The sequence below is a fragment of the Coenobita brevimanus genome, chromosome 60 (assembly GCF_032717465.1).
Source record: "Coenobita brevimanus isolate Jiangsu-jjx chromosome 60, ASM3271746v2, whole genome shotgun sequence".
Classification (NCBI taxonomy): Eukaryota; Metazoa; Arthropoda; class Malacostraca; order Decapoda; family Coenobitidae; genus Coenobita; species Coenobita brevimanus.
In genome coordinates this window covers 33,329,808-33,345,295 of record NC_137013.1, presented here as the reverse complement: position 1 = coordinate 33,345,295, position 15,488 = coordinate 33,329,808, and the positions used below count along the sequence as shown (strand labels likewise).

Below are 15,488 nucleotides of genomic sequence, written 5' to 3'. Positions count from 1 at the left end.
ATTTGACTAACTGAGAAACAAAGACGGGACCCCACGAGCATAGCTCATTTCCTGTATATCACAACTAGGTAAATACAACTAGGTAAATACACACACACACACACACATATACAAAGGTAAAGCCTGACATGTGTTTCCTTGCTCAAAAATGGAAACACCAGTTACTGCACTGTAAAATGTACTCACTCTAGCTCCTGAAAGCTCGCAATGTACAGTAATCCACCCAATATCTCTATTTACTCTCCCAAAGTTCCACCTAGCTTTGTCTTCCAATTATTATCATCATCCACTTTTACCCCCTTCAGACATTCTCACTCATTCTCCTACTAACGTGATTTCACATGATCTTCAACTACGGATAGTAAACTAAAATTTTTTCTTAATTCCTTCAATCTGATGATGTAATTTTGCTATCTCTGGCTTTGGATGAGATTTCTCAAACCAAAGATGTTGGACGTAATCATCATTTGCAACATTTACTACATGAGATCTCTCAAATGACCAGAATAGTCTTGTAGTGGCCAGATTATGTGAAAAATACATCATGAGACTGAAGAGATTAACATCTTGATTCTTCCAACACCCACCTTTGAAGAGACTGCTGTTGGGCTGTCATACGGAAAATAGGTTGGTAAGCACCAAGCGAAATCTGAACGGTGACATCATATGGTGGGTTTGGCTGACCCACAGTGTTGCTGAGGGCAAAGAGAACAAGAGGGAACCAAATGATGGCGATGACAACAAAGAGAGCACATCCACCCATCCCATACTTGATGATCTTGCGCTTACTCTCACCACGACCTTGAGGATACTCAATTTCTGCTCGCCGTTCACACTGTGGTAATACAGGATTAAAAGAATAAAATGTTGCCAAAACATATGAGGTAGAATAATTTGATAAGCTGGCTAACAGTCTAGGCAGTAAGTCATGATACAAGTGTACAATGTATCAAAGAATAATATACATCAGCTGTTGCTGACCATTGTAGCTTCAATATTATATTAACCCCTTCCATTTACTGATGTATAATTTATTTTATTCTTGCAATCTCCAGGAATTTTTTTTAGTTCTGGTGAGACTTTTAAACACATAGAGCTAAAACTTTCATTAACCTGTTCATATCAGAGATATTTCCAAAACTGAGTAAACCTTCTACTGGTAACAAGAGTAAACATCAATACCATATTGAAGTGGTTAAGTAAGCAATTACCTTGAGTCTGAAGATGTGTGAGAATATATCCTCCATCTTGACCCAGTCACTGAGACTCATGCTAGTGTCAGTCCAGATCCAGTCCATCAGTGTTCTCAGCTCAAATAGGAATGGTACACTCATGAACCTAATCACAGGCAAAAAAGGTTGTACATTATTAGTAAAGGGGAAACAATATTTATCATCACTTGGGCCAAGTATACTTCACACATGGGCAAAGCTACAAATATTTAGCCCCAGGAGAAACTTCCAGTATTTTCTTTTTTTAAGAAAACTACTAAATTACTCTTCCTTCTACCTGTGGGTGACTCTACACTGAGTGACAAGCCAAATGGTTTCCTGTACACCAAGAAACTATTTATTACGCTGGGTGGTAACCATATAACCAGATTTTGGCGCCTGGTGGTTTAGTGAGTAATTATTGTGTTCCAATCGGATTGAGCCAGTGAAGGTTTATATCCAAGGGGTGGTTGGGGTTGATTGCTCATGTAATGCCACTCAGGGATGAGTGAGGCTGGTAACTCTCATCTTAAATGTTGGGACCAACTGCTTAGCCCCGGACTCCTATGCTCCTCATGGGACAATGTAGGATTGGATGATGGATGGATGGATGGTTTTTAAATAAAACCTCTATTTACTGGTTCTGCTGGGATATGGTGCCTAAAGATAAAATTCCCTTACCAAGCCTCCCAAAGGCCATGGGTAGTTATGTTCAATAAAAATACACTGGTCAGACACCAACGCAATCCATGAACATATTCCAAAGCAGCTGAAGTGGGTTCCAAACAGGATGTTCAAAACCCATGCCCCATACTGTTTCACTGTGAACCAACATTTACAGTCTATCCAAGGAACAACTGCTGTCATACACACTTGCTTACTGCTCTCTTTTTGGCACTTTCTTGGCTCTTAGAACAGGTGTTAGGCCCTCTAACATCTTCCTCACCGTGTTGGAGTTTCAGAGTTTCTCTGAATCTGGAATAAGTTTTCTTTTTTTCTTTTCTTTTTTTTCTGCTTCTTCTCTGGTGGTTTCCTTGTGGCGCTCATCACTTAGTACAGCATAACCTCCAGATACGTGGGTAAAGTGTTTATCTATGGTATCTCACAAGCAGCACACATGCATGTGGAAATCCACATCCCACTATAAAAATAAGTTACCAAACCCTCCAGCCTGATTGTAACATCCGTACTAAAGACCTTTTGTGACTTTAACTACAGTAGACTAAAATTATGTTTCCTAAGGACATAGCTTATTGTACTGAGGTAAAGAAGACAGAAGACAGTGACATCCAGGAGATTTAGATGAATATAAATGTGAGTAAAATCTCATCATGACAGATCCCATCTTCCCCATCAAAAATCCTCTATGTCCCCAAACAGACTACAGTTATACTACCTAAGGACACAGCCTACTATATATAGTAAAGCAGACATAAGACAATGCCATTAAAAAGTTTTTGCAATGGAGAAAGACTTCTTTTTTTGGTGAAGACCCCTTAAAACAATCCCATGAATGGCCCTCCTCATACAATGTGCCCAAGACTGGTTTTAACAGAGGTCCAGCAGATCAGAGGAGTCAATCATTACATATGTTTCTGCCAGAATGACAGAGGAACTCCTCCCAACCCTGCTCAATAAAACACAATCAACCAAACCAATGCAAAGCTACCTCAACTCAAGACCAACCACCTCTGTGTGACAAATAGAGGTTTTTGAACACAAGCCAGAAAAATCCTGGGGCAGGTCAGTAACCATGCTGGGTGTAAAGTGGACACATATCAAGTCCTCACTCCTCTGCCATCCATGAGGATGAAGCAAGGTTTCTTCAGGAATCAACAATCTCTCCTACAAATCCTTCGGTAGGAAACTGACAGACCTTAATCTTTAGGATAACCTTGCACTTCATTTCACTTATCAAAAAGGACTTGGACATATACATTTGTTGTTGTGCTACCTCAATCTGTCTGACTGAGCAGACCCATCAACCATGGGCAAACAATAACCCCTGAAGGGCTGTCCTGAGCAGTGAACTGATGTTCTCATGCAGCTGGCAGTGCCTCGCCACAGCAAAACATGAGGATTAATGTGGAAATTTGTCCTGAGTAGATGATGCATTTGTGTCTCTTCACCCAGTTAACTAGGGTATCATGGTAGGTTCCACACCACGCTGTTATTAGCTATACGGTTACCACCTAGAGCTATAAATAGATTCATGAGTTACAGGAAACCATCTGGCTCATGGTAAAGCCACTTGAAATGGAAAGAAGTATAATAAATGGCGACAAGAAACATGGAAGAAATAGGAAAAGAGAAGAGACAGCAAAATAACGACAGACATGAAGGAAGAAGTAGGCAGCACTACACCAAGTGGCAGGTGATGGTGCCCCCACCTACCACCAGACAAATACAGTAAATTCCTGATTTAACACACCTGGTTTAACAAGTCTCTGATTTATTGCACAAAATCTTGTCTACTGTCACTGCCCAATATAGCAATCAAACCACAATGAAATTATATTAAATCACAGTATGTATGTGTTATTATTCTTTTTGTTGCATTACCTGTATAATAATATACCTAAAATGATGAGATTATGTTGTTTCAAGGAGGCTCACGGTATCCTGTATGTGATAAATAAATGTTAATAAAACAATGACCGATGCCTTAACAGGGATCATCATGATGTGGAGGAACAAGAAACTTAGTGCACAGGGTAGAGGACGAATTAGTGTGTTAAATCAAGGATTTGCTGTATCACATCATCTCTGATATAAGCATGCTAAAAAATTGTGTGGCAAAGACCTTCAAAATGGTCACTGCATACGTGGTCAGACTTCGCCTTTAAAAGGATTGATGGCTTATATAGCACAATTAATGAGGAGTAGACTGTAGCACCAGACGAGCAGACCAGTACTCCCAAGGTGGATGGAAAGCTGATGACAGGGAGAGCTGAAGCTCCCGTTTTATCAGCCCTAGGGACTAGTTCCTGACCATCCCCCTTTGCCGAGCTTTTTCAGTGTTTCAGTAACACAAAGAGTAGGCCAGCATGCTCTCCAATACAAGTTTCTCTAACTGTCAACACCAATCTACATGCAAAGTACACACTACACTTCCATTTCAAAATTTAAAAAAAAAGGAAAATGGCACATCCAAACCATGCCTTGGAGTCCCCAGTGGGGGGACCATAAATGCCCCCACCTTCCGCCCCTCTCCCGGTGACAACTCTTTGAGCTGCCTGGATCCATTGTCTGACTCACTTCCTCATTTCTGCAACATTCACGGAATTTCCTCTAACTTCCTCTCTGTTGAACACCACCTCTCCTCCTCTAAACCTCACCTTCTCTTCCTTACCGAGACTCAGCTCTCTGAGGCAACTGACAGTAAACCCTTTTCAGTATCCTCCTACTTTCTTTATACTCATTTCAAAGCCAAAGGTGGATGTTGTGTATATGTACGCAACGACCTATTTTGCTCTCATGTTCCTGAACTTGATTTGTCTGAATTCTCTACTCTCTGGCTTTGGCTCTCCTGTCATTCTCTGACTAAATATATCTGCACTGTTTACATATCTCCTAATTCTAATGACTATCAAAAATTCTTTGACTATCTTACTTCTACGATGGAACACGTTTCGTTTCGTTTCGTTTTTAAAGGCTCCAACATGCTTGCATGTGTCGGCCTTGGTCACCTAATGGCGGCTCTCCACGCTGCACGATCCATTGCAGCCTCCCTGTTCAGTCCCCCAACCCTAAGGTCACACTTAATGACCTCGTCCCATGTCTTTCTCGGTCTACCCCTCATAACCCCACCCCCAATATTAACACTTCTCACCTTCCTCACCCAATTATCATCCCCCATCCTCTCCACATGTCCAAACCACCTCAATCTACCTCTCCTCATCACAACACCAATACACTCTAGTCCCATCCTACCTCTCAACTCTTCCATTGTAAACCCAGCCCCTCCAGGCCTTGGACGCAGGGATGCACTGCACATCCGCCTAATCATTGTCATTTCTGTGCGTCTGAGCCGGCGAATGTCTTCTTCCTTCACTGCCCAGGTCTCACTGCCATACAGCATTACACTCCTAACACATGCTGCATACAAAGACCCCTTAGCACGTAGGGAGAGCCCTCTCAATGTCAGGAGAGGCAAGAGCTCCCTGAACTTCTTCCAACCACTTCTCACCCTAGCCACAGAGCTAGCTCCAGCCCCACCTCCAGCACACAACATGTCTCCCAAATAACAAAACTCTTCCACACACTCAAGAGATTCACAAGCAAGTTCAATCCTTTCACGTCTGACGATCTCCACGTGCTCACCCCGGCACGCCGTACACATAAAATCAGCATTAGCTCGAAGTCTACCTCTGATACCACTACATCTCTTATGCACCCATTTATCACACACACCGCACAAGATGGAATTACTTCCCACGCCCTTGTGGCAAACTGCACATGGCCACTCTCCCTCGTCTTTGACAGTACCGCCACCAACCCTAGATATCATCACTTTTGTTTTATCTGCATTTACCCTTAAACCCTTTTGCCCCATACCATCTCTCCACTTCCTAAGCTTTTCCTCCGCCACCCTTTCATTCTCTGCAATCAACACCAAATCATCAGCATACAACAACTCCCATGGGAGTCTGTTTCTAAAGTCACGTGAAAGGGCTTCAAGTACCACGATACACAACATGGGACTCAAGACTGACCCCTGATGCACACCAACATTCACGGAAAACTCATCACTCAAATCTCTGTTCACTCTCACCTGGGTGTGAGCACCCACATACATGGCCATAACCACCCTAACCAAGCCAAGCTTTCTCATTGCCCACTTCACCACCTCTCTAGGGACTCTGTCAAAGGCCTTTTCCAAATCAACAAAAACAAAATAAAGATCCCTTCTCCTACCAATATATTTTTCCTGAAGCTGTCGAACAATGAATATGGCATCAGTGGTCCCCCTACCTGGCATAAACCCAAACTGCATCTCATCAATATTCACTCTTTCTCTAATCATACCTTCTAAAACTCTCTCCATTACCTTCATTATCTGATCTAAAAGCTTTATACCTCTATAATTTCCTCTTTCCAGGGCATCACCCTTCCCTTTATACACATTTACAATTACACTCTGCAGCCAATCATCTGGGACAACACACTCATAAATAATCCTATTTATCAGGTCAGTGACTAAACTCACCCCTATATCGCCTGAGGCCTTCAACATTTCGGCAGTCAACCCAGACACACCTGCTGCCTTCCCCACCCTCATCCTACCTATTGCCTCACTCACAGTAGCAGTATCAATCAAAGGCCAAGGGCCAGACACTGGATCTGCTGGCTCCAAACCTTCCCTGTCCCAGTCAAACTCCTCATTCAACAACCGGTTATAATGCTCTCTCCATGCATCTTTAATATCCTCACTGTTCACCACTACCCTTCCTTCATCATTCTTCACACAATGCTCACCTATGATATCCCGATTATCCCTCTTCACCTGACCTGCCACCCTAAATATATTTTTCCTTTCCCCATGATTTAGGTTATCAAGTAATTGTCTCTGTGACTCAGACTTTGCCCTGTATACCTCTCTCCTAGCCCTACACTTGGCAGCCAAATATTCCTCTTTGCTACCACCCTTCTTCCATTCCCGGAAAAGCCTTCTTTTCTCCTTAATTGCAGCTTCTACACCCTCATCCCACCACCAAGTTACTTTATGTCTTGGTGGTCCTCTTGTCCAGCCGCATGTTACATCAGTAACTCTCAAGAAATTGTTCTTGAGGGCTCTGTACTGTTCATTAACGCCTCTGTCTACAGCTCCCTGTTCAGCCACCACTCTCCTCAACTCGCTATAGAAGGCATCCCTTACTACTTGGTTTTTCAGCTTCCATATTTTCCTCCTAGGTACATAAGTCCTCTTTTCCATCACTTGTTCTTTAGGCACCATATCACAAATCAATAGTTTGTGCTGCTGCACACACTCCTCACTTCCTATAACTTTAACATCCCTCACTAATCTCCTATCGGCCCTCCTAACCAGAAAGTAATCTATCTGACTGCTATTTCCCCCAGACTCATACGTAATTAACCTACTGTCTCTTTTCCTAAAATATGTGTTGCACACAATCATGTCCGTTACCTCCCCAAACTCGAGTATCCTTTCCCCTTCTGCATTCCTTAGACCATATGCACATCCCCCATGCACTCCTTCATAACCTTGTGCTGCTTCACCTACATGACCATTTAAGTCCCCTCTCAAAACCACTATCTCATCATCCCGCATACCACCTACTACACGTATTAAATCATCCCAAAATCTATCTTTCTCTGATTCATCCAATCCTGCCTGTGGAGCATATGCCGATATAATCACAGCTATCTTTCTTCCCAACAGAATTTTCACTACCAATATCCTATCGCTTACTCTCAAAACATTCATAACATATTCCGCCCATTTCTCCACAACCATCACACCAACACCTCCAATTCCGTCTGTCCCCCCCTGCCAAAACAACTTATAGCAACAGTCCTTCCCAACAATCTTTCTGGCTGATCCACCCCTGTACCGGACTTCCTGCAAACACGCCACATCCACCCACCTCCTACTGAATGCCTCAACGACTTCCCCTGCTCTTCCCCTCAAACTTCCCACATTCCATGAACCCACCCTCATCCCCATGGGTGATTTACTGTCCTCAGGCTTGCTTTGAAACCTTTTTTGTTTTGTCATCTTCAGTATTAATAAATAGGGACAGACACAGCACAGGTCCCACTCACTGCACAATCCCAGGTCCAGGCAATGGATCTGGGACCCCTAGCCCACCAGCTTACCAGTGGCTGTGGTAGTGGCCTCGGGGCACCCTGCCAGGACAGCTGCAGGGACACCCTCCAAGCGCGTCTTGGCACTGCAACTATCCCGCCACTATACACCCACTGATAGGGCAGCCTCCTGGGGCACTACTCCCAGGTTCGGGCCCCTCTCTACTGGGCGGAAGCGGCAGCCCGGGAACCGCAATGCCCTGTACCCTCTAGCACAGGCCTGAGCCCCATCTCGCCCTGGACCCATGATCTATGCCGGCGGAACCCCCGCCACGCCTCCCCCCAGAAGTCCGCCACTAGGTAGCGGGGGCAAAGTTTTCTGGCCGCATGCCCTTGCTGGCGCCAACCCCTGTAACGTAGTGGGATATGTTGTGTGAAATGTAAAGTTCATGTGGTGTAGTGCATAGATAGTTAGAGGAAATGTTTGGGAGAGTATGCTGGTCTACTCTCCATGTTACCGTCACACTGAAAAGGTCAGCAAAGGGGGATGGTTAGATAGCTAGTAAAACAGGAGCTCCAGCTCTCCCTATCACCAGCATTCCCATTCCCCTCAGGAGTACTACCCTGTTCGGCCCGTGCTACGGCCTCCTCCTACAACACATTCTATCCATTTCTCCTTTCTCTGAAATCTCCATTCTAGGAGATTTCAATGTTCACCACCACCTTTGGCTCTCCTCTCCTTTCACTGATCCACCTGGTGAACAAGCCTAAATCTTTTCTGTCCTGAATGACCTACAGCACCTTGTACAGCACCCTACTCGTACCCCTGATCGCCTTGGAGAGAGCTCCAACATACAGTACTTGAACTCTTCTTTACAACTAATCGTTCTGCTTACACTGTTAATCTTTTCTCTCCGTTGGGCTCCTCCAATCATAACCTTATTACCTTAACCTGTCTTATTGCTCCGTACGGCCTGTGGACCCTCCAAAGAAACGTCGTCTGTGGCACTTTGGAGGTGTGGATTGGGAGGCCCTCAAGCAGTACTTCTTTGATTTTCCCTGGAATGATTATTGCTTCCATGGCCCGAAGCCATCTGAGTGTGCCTTGCGCATTACAGAGGTTATTCTCTCGGGCATGGAAGCATACATTCCTTTCACATATCCTTTGACTAATGCAGAAAAGCCTTGGTTTAATCACCCTTGTTCTAATTCTGTCTGCAACAAGGAAAGGGCCTATAAAAAGTACCAGAGCCAACCCACCCCTGACTCACATCTTTTTTATCTTTCTGCCCGGAATTTTGATAAGTCTGTTCTTCGCTCTGCTAAAAATAATTTCATCTGATCACTCTCATCTCAAATGTCAGGACCAACTTGCCTAGCCCAGGGCTTCTACGCTCCTCATGGGGCAATACAAGATTAGATGATGATAATGATGACTAAATGCTCTCAACTCTCCAACTCGAATTCTTCCTGCTCCTTCTCGCACCTTGCCAAAAACGTTTCTAACAACTTTACCACATCATCCTTCCCACCTCTTTTCTACTCTGATGGCTATGTAGCTATTTCTTCTATTGATAAAACAGATCTCTTCGCTCAGACTTTCTCCTCCAATTCCACCTTAGACCATCCCAGTGCTGTTCCTCCATCACTTCCCCCCTCTGAATTCCTCATAGCTGACATTAAAATTTCTTCACCTGATGCATTTTCTGCCATCACTGGCCTCAGTACTAACAAGGCATTTGGGCCTGATGGAGTCCCTCCTGTTGTCCTCATGAACTGTGCTTCAGTGCTTACACCCTGCCTAGGTAAACTCTTTCGCCTCTGTCTTTCAACTTGCACCTTTCCTTCTTGCTGGAAGTTTGCTCTCATTCAGCCAGTCCCAAAGAAAGATGACCATCCCCAACCCTCTAACTATCGTCCAATTGCTTTAACATCCTGTGTCTCAAAAGTTTTTGAGTCTATTCTTAAAAGAAAAATTTTAAAGCATCTTTCCTACCACAACCTTCTTTCTGATCGTCCGTATGGGTTCCGTCAGGGATGCTCCACTGGCGATCTTCTCACCTACCTTTCAGACTCCGGGTCATCCTCCTTTCGGGACTTTGGCGAAAGCTTTGCCATTGCACTTGACATCTCAAAGGCTTTTGATCAAGTCTGGCATAAATCTTTAATTTCCAAACTCCCTTCTTACGGTTTCTATCCTTCTATCTGTGCCTTCATCTATAGCTTCCTTTCTGGTCGTTCTGTAGCTGCTGTTGTAGAAGGCCATCAATCTTCTCCTAGATCCATCAACAGCATTGTTCCTCAGGGCTCTGTCCTATCCCCAACTCTCTTCCTTTATTCATCAATGATTTTCTAAGCTGTACATCTAATCTTATCCACCCGTATGCTGAAGCTTCCACCCTTCACCTTTCCATTCAGCTCTTGCAACGTCCATCTCAGCAGTTACTTCAACAAACAAGGGACAAGGCTATGGCACACCTATTGTCTGACTTGGCTTGTATCTCTGAAGGAGGTAAAAAAAATCATGATGTTTTTAATGCATCAAAGACTCAGTTTTTACATCTCTCAACCCGTCAAAATCTTCCACAGTAGTATCCACTAATGTTTAATATATCCAGCTCAATCCTGCATCATCCTTGAACATGCTTGGGGTTTCATTCACACGTGACTTGTCTTGGAAAGATCATATTGCACCTCTTGTAAAATCTGCTTCCAAGAGATTAGGTGTGCTAAGCCAACTCCATTCCTTCTTTACCCTTGCACAATTGTTGACTTTATACATGGGTTTTATTCACCCCTGTTTGTAGTACAACTCTCATGTGTGGGGAGGGTCCCCACATACAGCTTTTCTCAATAGGGTGGAGTCAAAGGCCATTCGTCTCATCAACTCTCCTCCTCTTACTGGCTCCCTTCAACCTCTGTCTCTTCGCCGCACTATTGCCACTTTATCTCTTTTCTATCGGTACTTCAATGGTCACTGCTCCTCTGAACTGTCTGCTTGCATCCCTCCACCTCTACGATGGGCGCGTAGCACCCATCTAGCAACAAACTCTCATCCCTTCTCTGTCCAACTCTCCAATGCAAGAGTTAACCGTTACTCCCAGTCCTTCATTTATGCAACAGGTCAACTCTGGAACTGTCTCCCTCAGTCTGTATTTCCTACTTCCTATGATCTCCACTCTCTCAAACGCAGCATGTCCAGGCATCTTGAAATGAATGGATCTTGAATTTGGCTCTCTTTTGTATTGTTTGTTTGTTTGTTTGTTTTTTGCAGGAACGTTTTGTGGGCTCAGCCTTTGGTTCCTTCTTCCTCGGATAAAAAATATAAAATTATAGGAAGTCAGAATCAGAAAACTGTGCCATACAAATAACTAAACCTATGGGAAAACTAGACTTTGTTTCTGCACATTCGCCCAAAGTCCCCCTTTTCACCCCAGTTTTCCCCACTTCAAACACGCGCACTTGAATCAAGCAGTCAATGCACGTATTATACGTAACAATAGGCACAAAAAACGGGAGGGTGATCAGCCTTGTGTCTACCTGGGCAATACCACGCGCTGGAGATTGAGTGAAAAAAAAGCTCGGCCAAGTAGACACAGATCAGCTGACCGATCAAAACATTAGAGATGGCGGACACTACCTGGTCAAGCACTGATTGAAGAAGTTTATTTGATAAAGTCTGTATGATCAAGTGTCAACAAAACTCACATTTAACACATTAATAATCATTCTTATATACATAATGATGATAATGGGAGGCATTATACTTCGTCTCAGCTCAGAGATAGGTGCTTCATTACTAATCTGTTCATAGTGCTTTTACAAACAATATTATAAACTAGTCACAATACCCACAGAATCTTTAATGTTTCATTACTTAACACAATGAATTTGGTGAAGTTTATGCTCCTTATAAGAGAGAAAAAAGTCCACCGTTGGAGCACTTGTAGTATGGAGCTGAAGTGGTCGCCAACTTCTTTGATTACAAACAAGGGAACACACCGCCAGGGGAATTTGCCTGCGCATTTCAAATATTGCTGTGCCTGCGCCATAGGTAGTTTATGCGCAAGGTTTGTTTTGGGGGGGTTTGGCACCTTGCTGTGTCATAGAAAACCGTGGCATTGAAGTCCGCGCCGTAGGCGACTTGACTGTAATAGTGAACAAAGGGTGTGTGCGGCAACAGAAATTACTGATAAGTGACATGGTGCTGAAGAAGCAGGTCATGAAGATGGGGACCTATGCATCCTGGAGGAAAATATGGAAGTTGAAAAACCATGGAGTAAAGGATGCCTTCTACTGCGAGATGAGTAGAGTGGTAGTTGAACAGAAAGCTACTGACTGCAGTACAGAACTCTCATGCACAATTTCCTGAGGGTTACTGATTCAGTGTGTGGATGGACATAAGGTAACATGGTGGTGGGACGAAGGTGCAGAATCCACAGCTAAAGAGAAAAGAAGACTTCTCCAGTTATGAAAAAAGGGTGGTAATAGAAAGGAATACTTGGCTGCCAAGTGTAGGGTCAGAAAGGATGTATATAGAGCAAAATTTACATCTCAGAGACTTTACATATAATCTAACTATACTTTGTTTTTTTTATTGAGGCGAAGATGCACTTGACAGGTTGATGATGATTGGCTGAATGCAACATGTCCAAAAAATATTTACTAACCCAAATTTCCCCCTCAGACATTTTGTCAGTTGATAATGCTTGATTATGAAGTAAGGTTGCATTCAGCTGATAATAACCAATCTGTCAAGTGCATCTTTGCCTCAATAAAAAAAACGGAGTTTAGTATCAAATGAAAGAATGTGGTATTTAAGGTGGCAAATCAGATGCAGCAGGAAAACACAAATATCATAGGTGAGCAGTGTGTAAAGAATGATGAAGGAAAGGTAGTCGTGCACAGTGAGGATATTTAAGATGCCTGGGAGAACATTATAACCAGCAGCTGAGTGAGGAGTTTGATGGGAACAGGGAAGGTTTGGAGTCAGCAGATCCAGTGTCTGGCCATTGGCTTTTGATTGATAATGCTACTGTGAGCAAGGCAATAGGCAGGATGCAGCTGGGAAAGGTGGTGGGTGTGTCTGGGTTGACTTCTGAAATGCTGAAGGCCTCAAAAGATATAGGAATGAGTTTAGTAAATGATTTGATAAATTTATGAGTGTGTTGTCCCACATGACTGACTGAGGATTGTAACTAAATGTATATGTGAGGAAGGGTGATGCCCTAGAAAAAGGAAATTGTAGAGGCATAAAACTTTTGGGCCATATAATGAAGACAATGGAGAGTGTCCTAGAAGGTATGATAAGGAAAAGAGTGAATACTGATGAGATGCAGTTTGGGTTTATAAGGGAAAGAGTGAATATTGATGAGATGCAGTTTGGGTTTATGCCAAGCAAAGGAACCACTGATGCCATATTCTTTGCATGACTGTTTCAGGAAATATAAATAAGAAAGAAATGGAAGCTATATTTTGTTTTTGTTGATTTGGAGAAGGCCTTTGGCAAAGTCCCTAGGGAGGTGGTGAAATGGGTAGTGAGCAAGCTTGGGATTCAGTGTTAGCGTAGTTATGGCTACATATATGGGTGGTCACACTCAGGTGAGAGCTGATGGAGATCTGGGTGAGGAGTTTTCTGTAAATGCTGGCATACATCAGGGGTCAGTATTGAGTCCCTTATTGTTCATCATGGTGCATGAAACTCTCATGTGACTTCAGAAATGGACTCCCATGAGAGATGTTGTATGTTGATGACTTGGTGTTAATTGTCGAGAATGAAAGTGAGGCAGAGGAAAGATTTAGGATGTGGAGAGATGGAATGGGGCACAAGGGTCCGAGAGTAAATGTGGATAAAACAAAAGCGATGATATCTAGGGCTGGTGGTGGTACTGTTAGAGCAGAATGAGTACTGCCAAGTGCAGTTTGCCACAAGGGTGTGGGATGTTACTTCATCTTGTGTAGTGTTTGTGATAAGTGGGTGCATAAAGGGATGTAAGGGTACTAGATGTAGGGTGCAAAATAATACTAATATCATGCATATGGTGTGTCAGGATGAGCATGTATAATATGACAGGCATGATAGAATTGATCTTGCTAGTCTCTCTTCAGTCAGTGCAGAGGAAGTTTGTTATTTTGGGGACATATTATGTGCTGGAGGTTGGGCTCTGTGGGTAGGGTAAAAGTGGTTGGAGGAAGTTTAGGGAACTGTTGCCTCTCCTAACAATGAGAGGGTTCTCCCCTCTGAGCTAAAGGTACGAGTATATGGTAATGAGACTTGGGCAATAAGGGAAGAGGATGTTTGTACGCTTAAACATACAAAAATGACAATGATTAGATGGATGTGTCATGCATCCCTGAGTGTGAGGCCCGGAAGAAGGGGGGGGGGGGTAGGACTGTGACTGAAGAGTTGAGAGGAAAGATGGAACTTGAATGTACTGGTGTTGTGATGTGGAGGGGTAGATTGAGATGGTTGGTCATGTTGAAAGGATGCAGGATGACAATTGGGTGCAGAAGCTGAAAGATGTGAATGCCAAGGGAATGGTTGCAACCTGGGACAAGGTCATAGAATGCGACCTTAGGGATAAGGGACTGAATAGGGAGGCTGCCAGAGATCGAGCAGTGTGGAAAGCTGCAATTAGATGACCAAGGCCAGTGCATGCAAGCATGTTGGAGCCTTTACAAATGATCCAATTTATTTGGATGTCCCACCAGCTTGTCACTCCTGGAAGTTCCATGCATTCTCGGTAGACATATCAACTTATCAGTTCCATGTGCTTCCATTTGGCCTTAACACTGCCCTGTGGGTCTTTACATACCTAGTCAAGTATATACAGTATGTTCTCTTCATGGTCACTGCCTTAGGGAATGACATGTTAGCCTACGTTGAGAACAGATTGACACTGGTACCTACAGAACATCAATGCTGACAAGCAGTCAACAGTCACCAAAACAGCAACTGACAGTACTCAGTTCTGGTGGTAGCAACCTCTTCTCAACTCAGTACAGTCTTACAGACTTATGACACTGCACAGTGGACCAAGAGTATCTTCACTATTATATACAGATGATGCCAATCCTAGCACTGAGTCCCCTAAACTGAGCTCCCACTGAATGGTCAAATATAATATCAGTGTTGTTGACCCTCCATCTGACAATGAAGTTTGCCCAGATTTGTTCCTATAGGTTTTTCTTAATCTACACGCAACACCTTTACCTTTCATAACTAGCCTTAATGCTGATCATCCAAGATTATCACATCTCTCCTCCAACAGGGTAGGCAGAGCTGTTGGCTCTTCCCAGATCATCACCAACCCATCTAGCAGCTCACCACATCCCCTCATTATTCCCTGTACAGATCTAATCATGCTACAATTCTTGATCTGAAAGTCCAGTACAGTGAGTGGTACGTCCACCAGCACCATACTATATCCAGACTTATACATGGTAAGTCATCAATACAGTATGTGACTTCAGTGGTTTCTCCCACTTCCCAAGATTGGCCAGTTGTTG

The 15,488-nt window shown here is 43.6% G+C and overlaps 1 protein-coding gene across 1 annotated transcript in view; it reads right to left on the bottom strand.

Moving 5' to 3' along the window:
* Positions 1-15,488, bottom strand: part of Piezo (piezo type mechanosensitive ion channel component) — a 1,050,432-nt gene that overhangs the window by 109,841 nt on the left and 925,103 nt on the right. Inside the window, exons 45-46 of the mRNA XM_080275143.1 lie at positions 1,212-1,338; positions 588-835 (exon numbers count right to left, since the gene is read on the bottom strand). Of these exons, the coding sequence (XP_080131269.1) occupies positions 588-835; positions 1,212-1,338 (375 nt within the window). The remainder of the gene's footprint in view (positions 1-587; positions 836-1,211; positions 1,339-15,488) is intronic.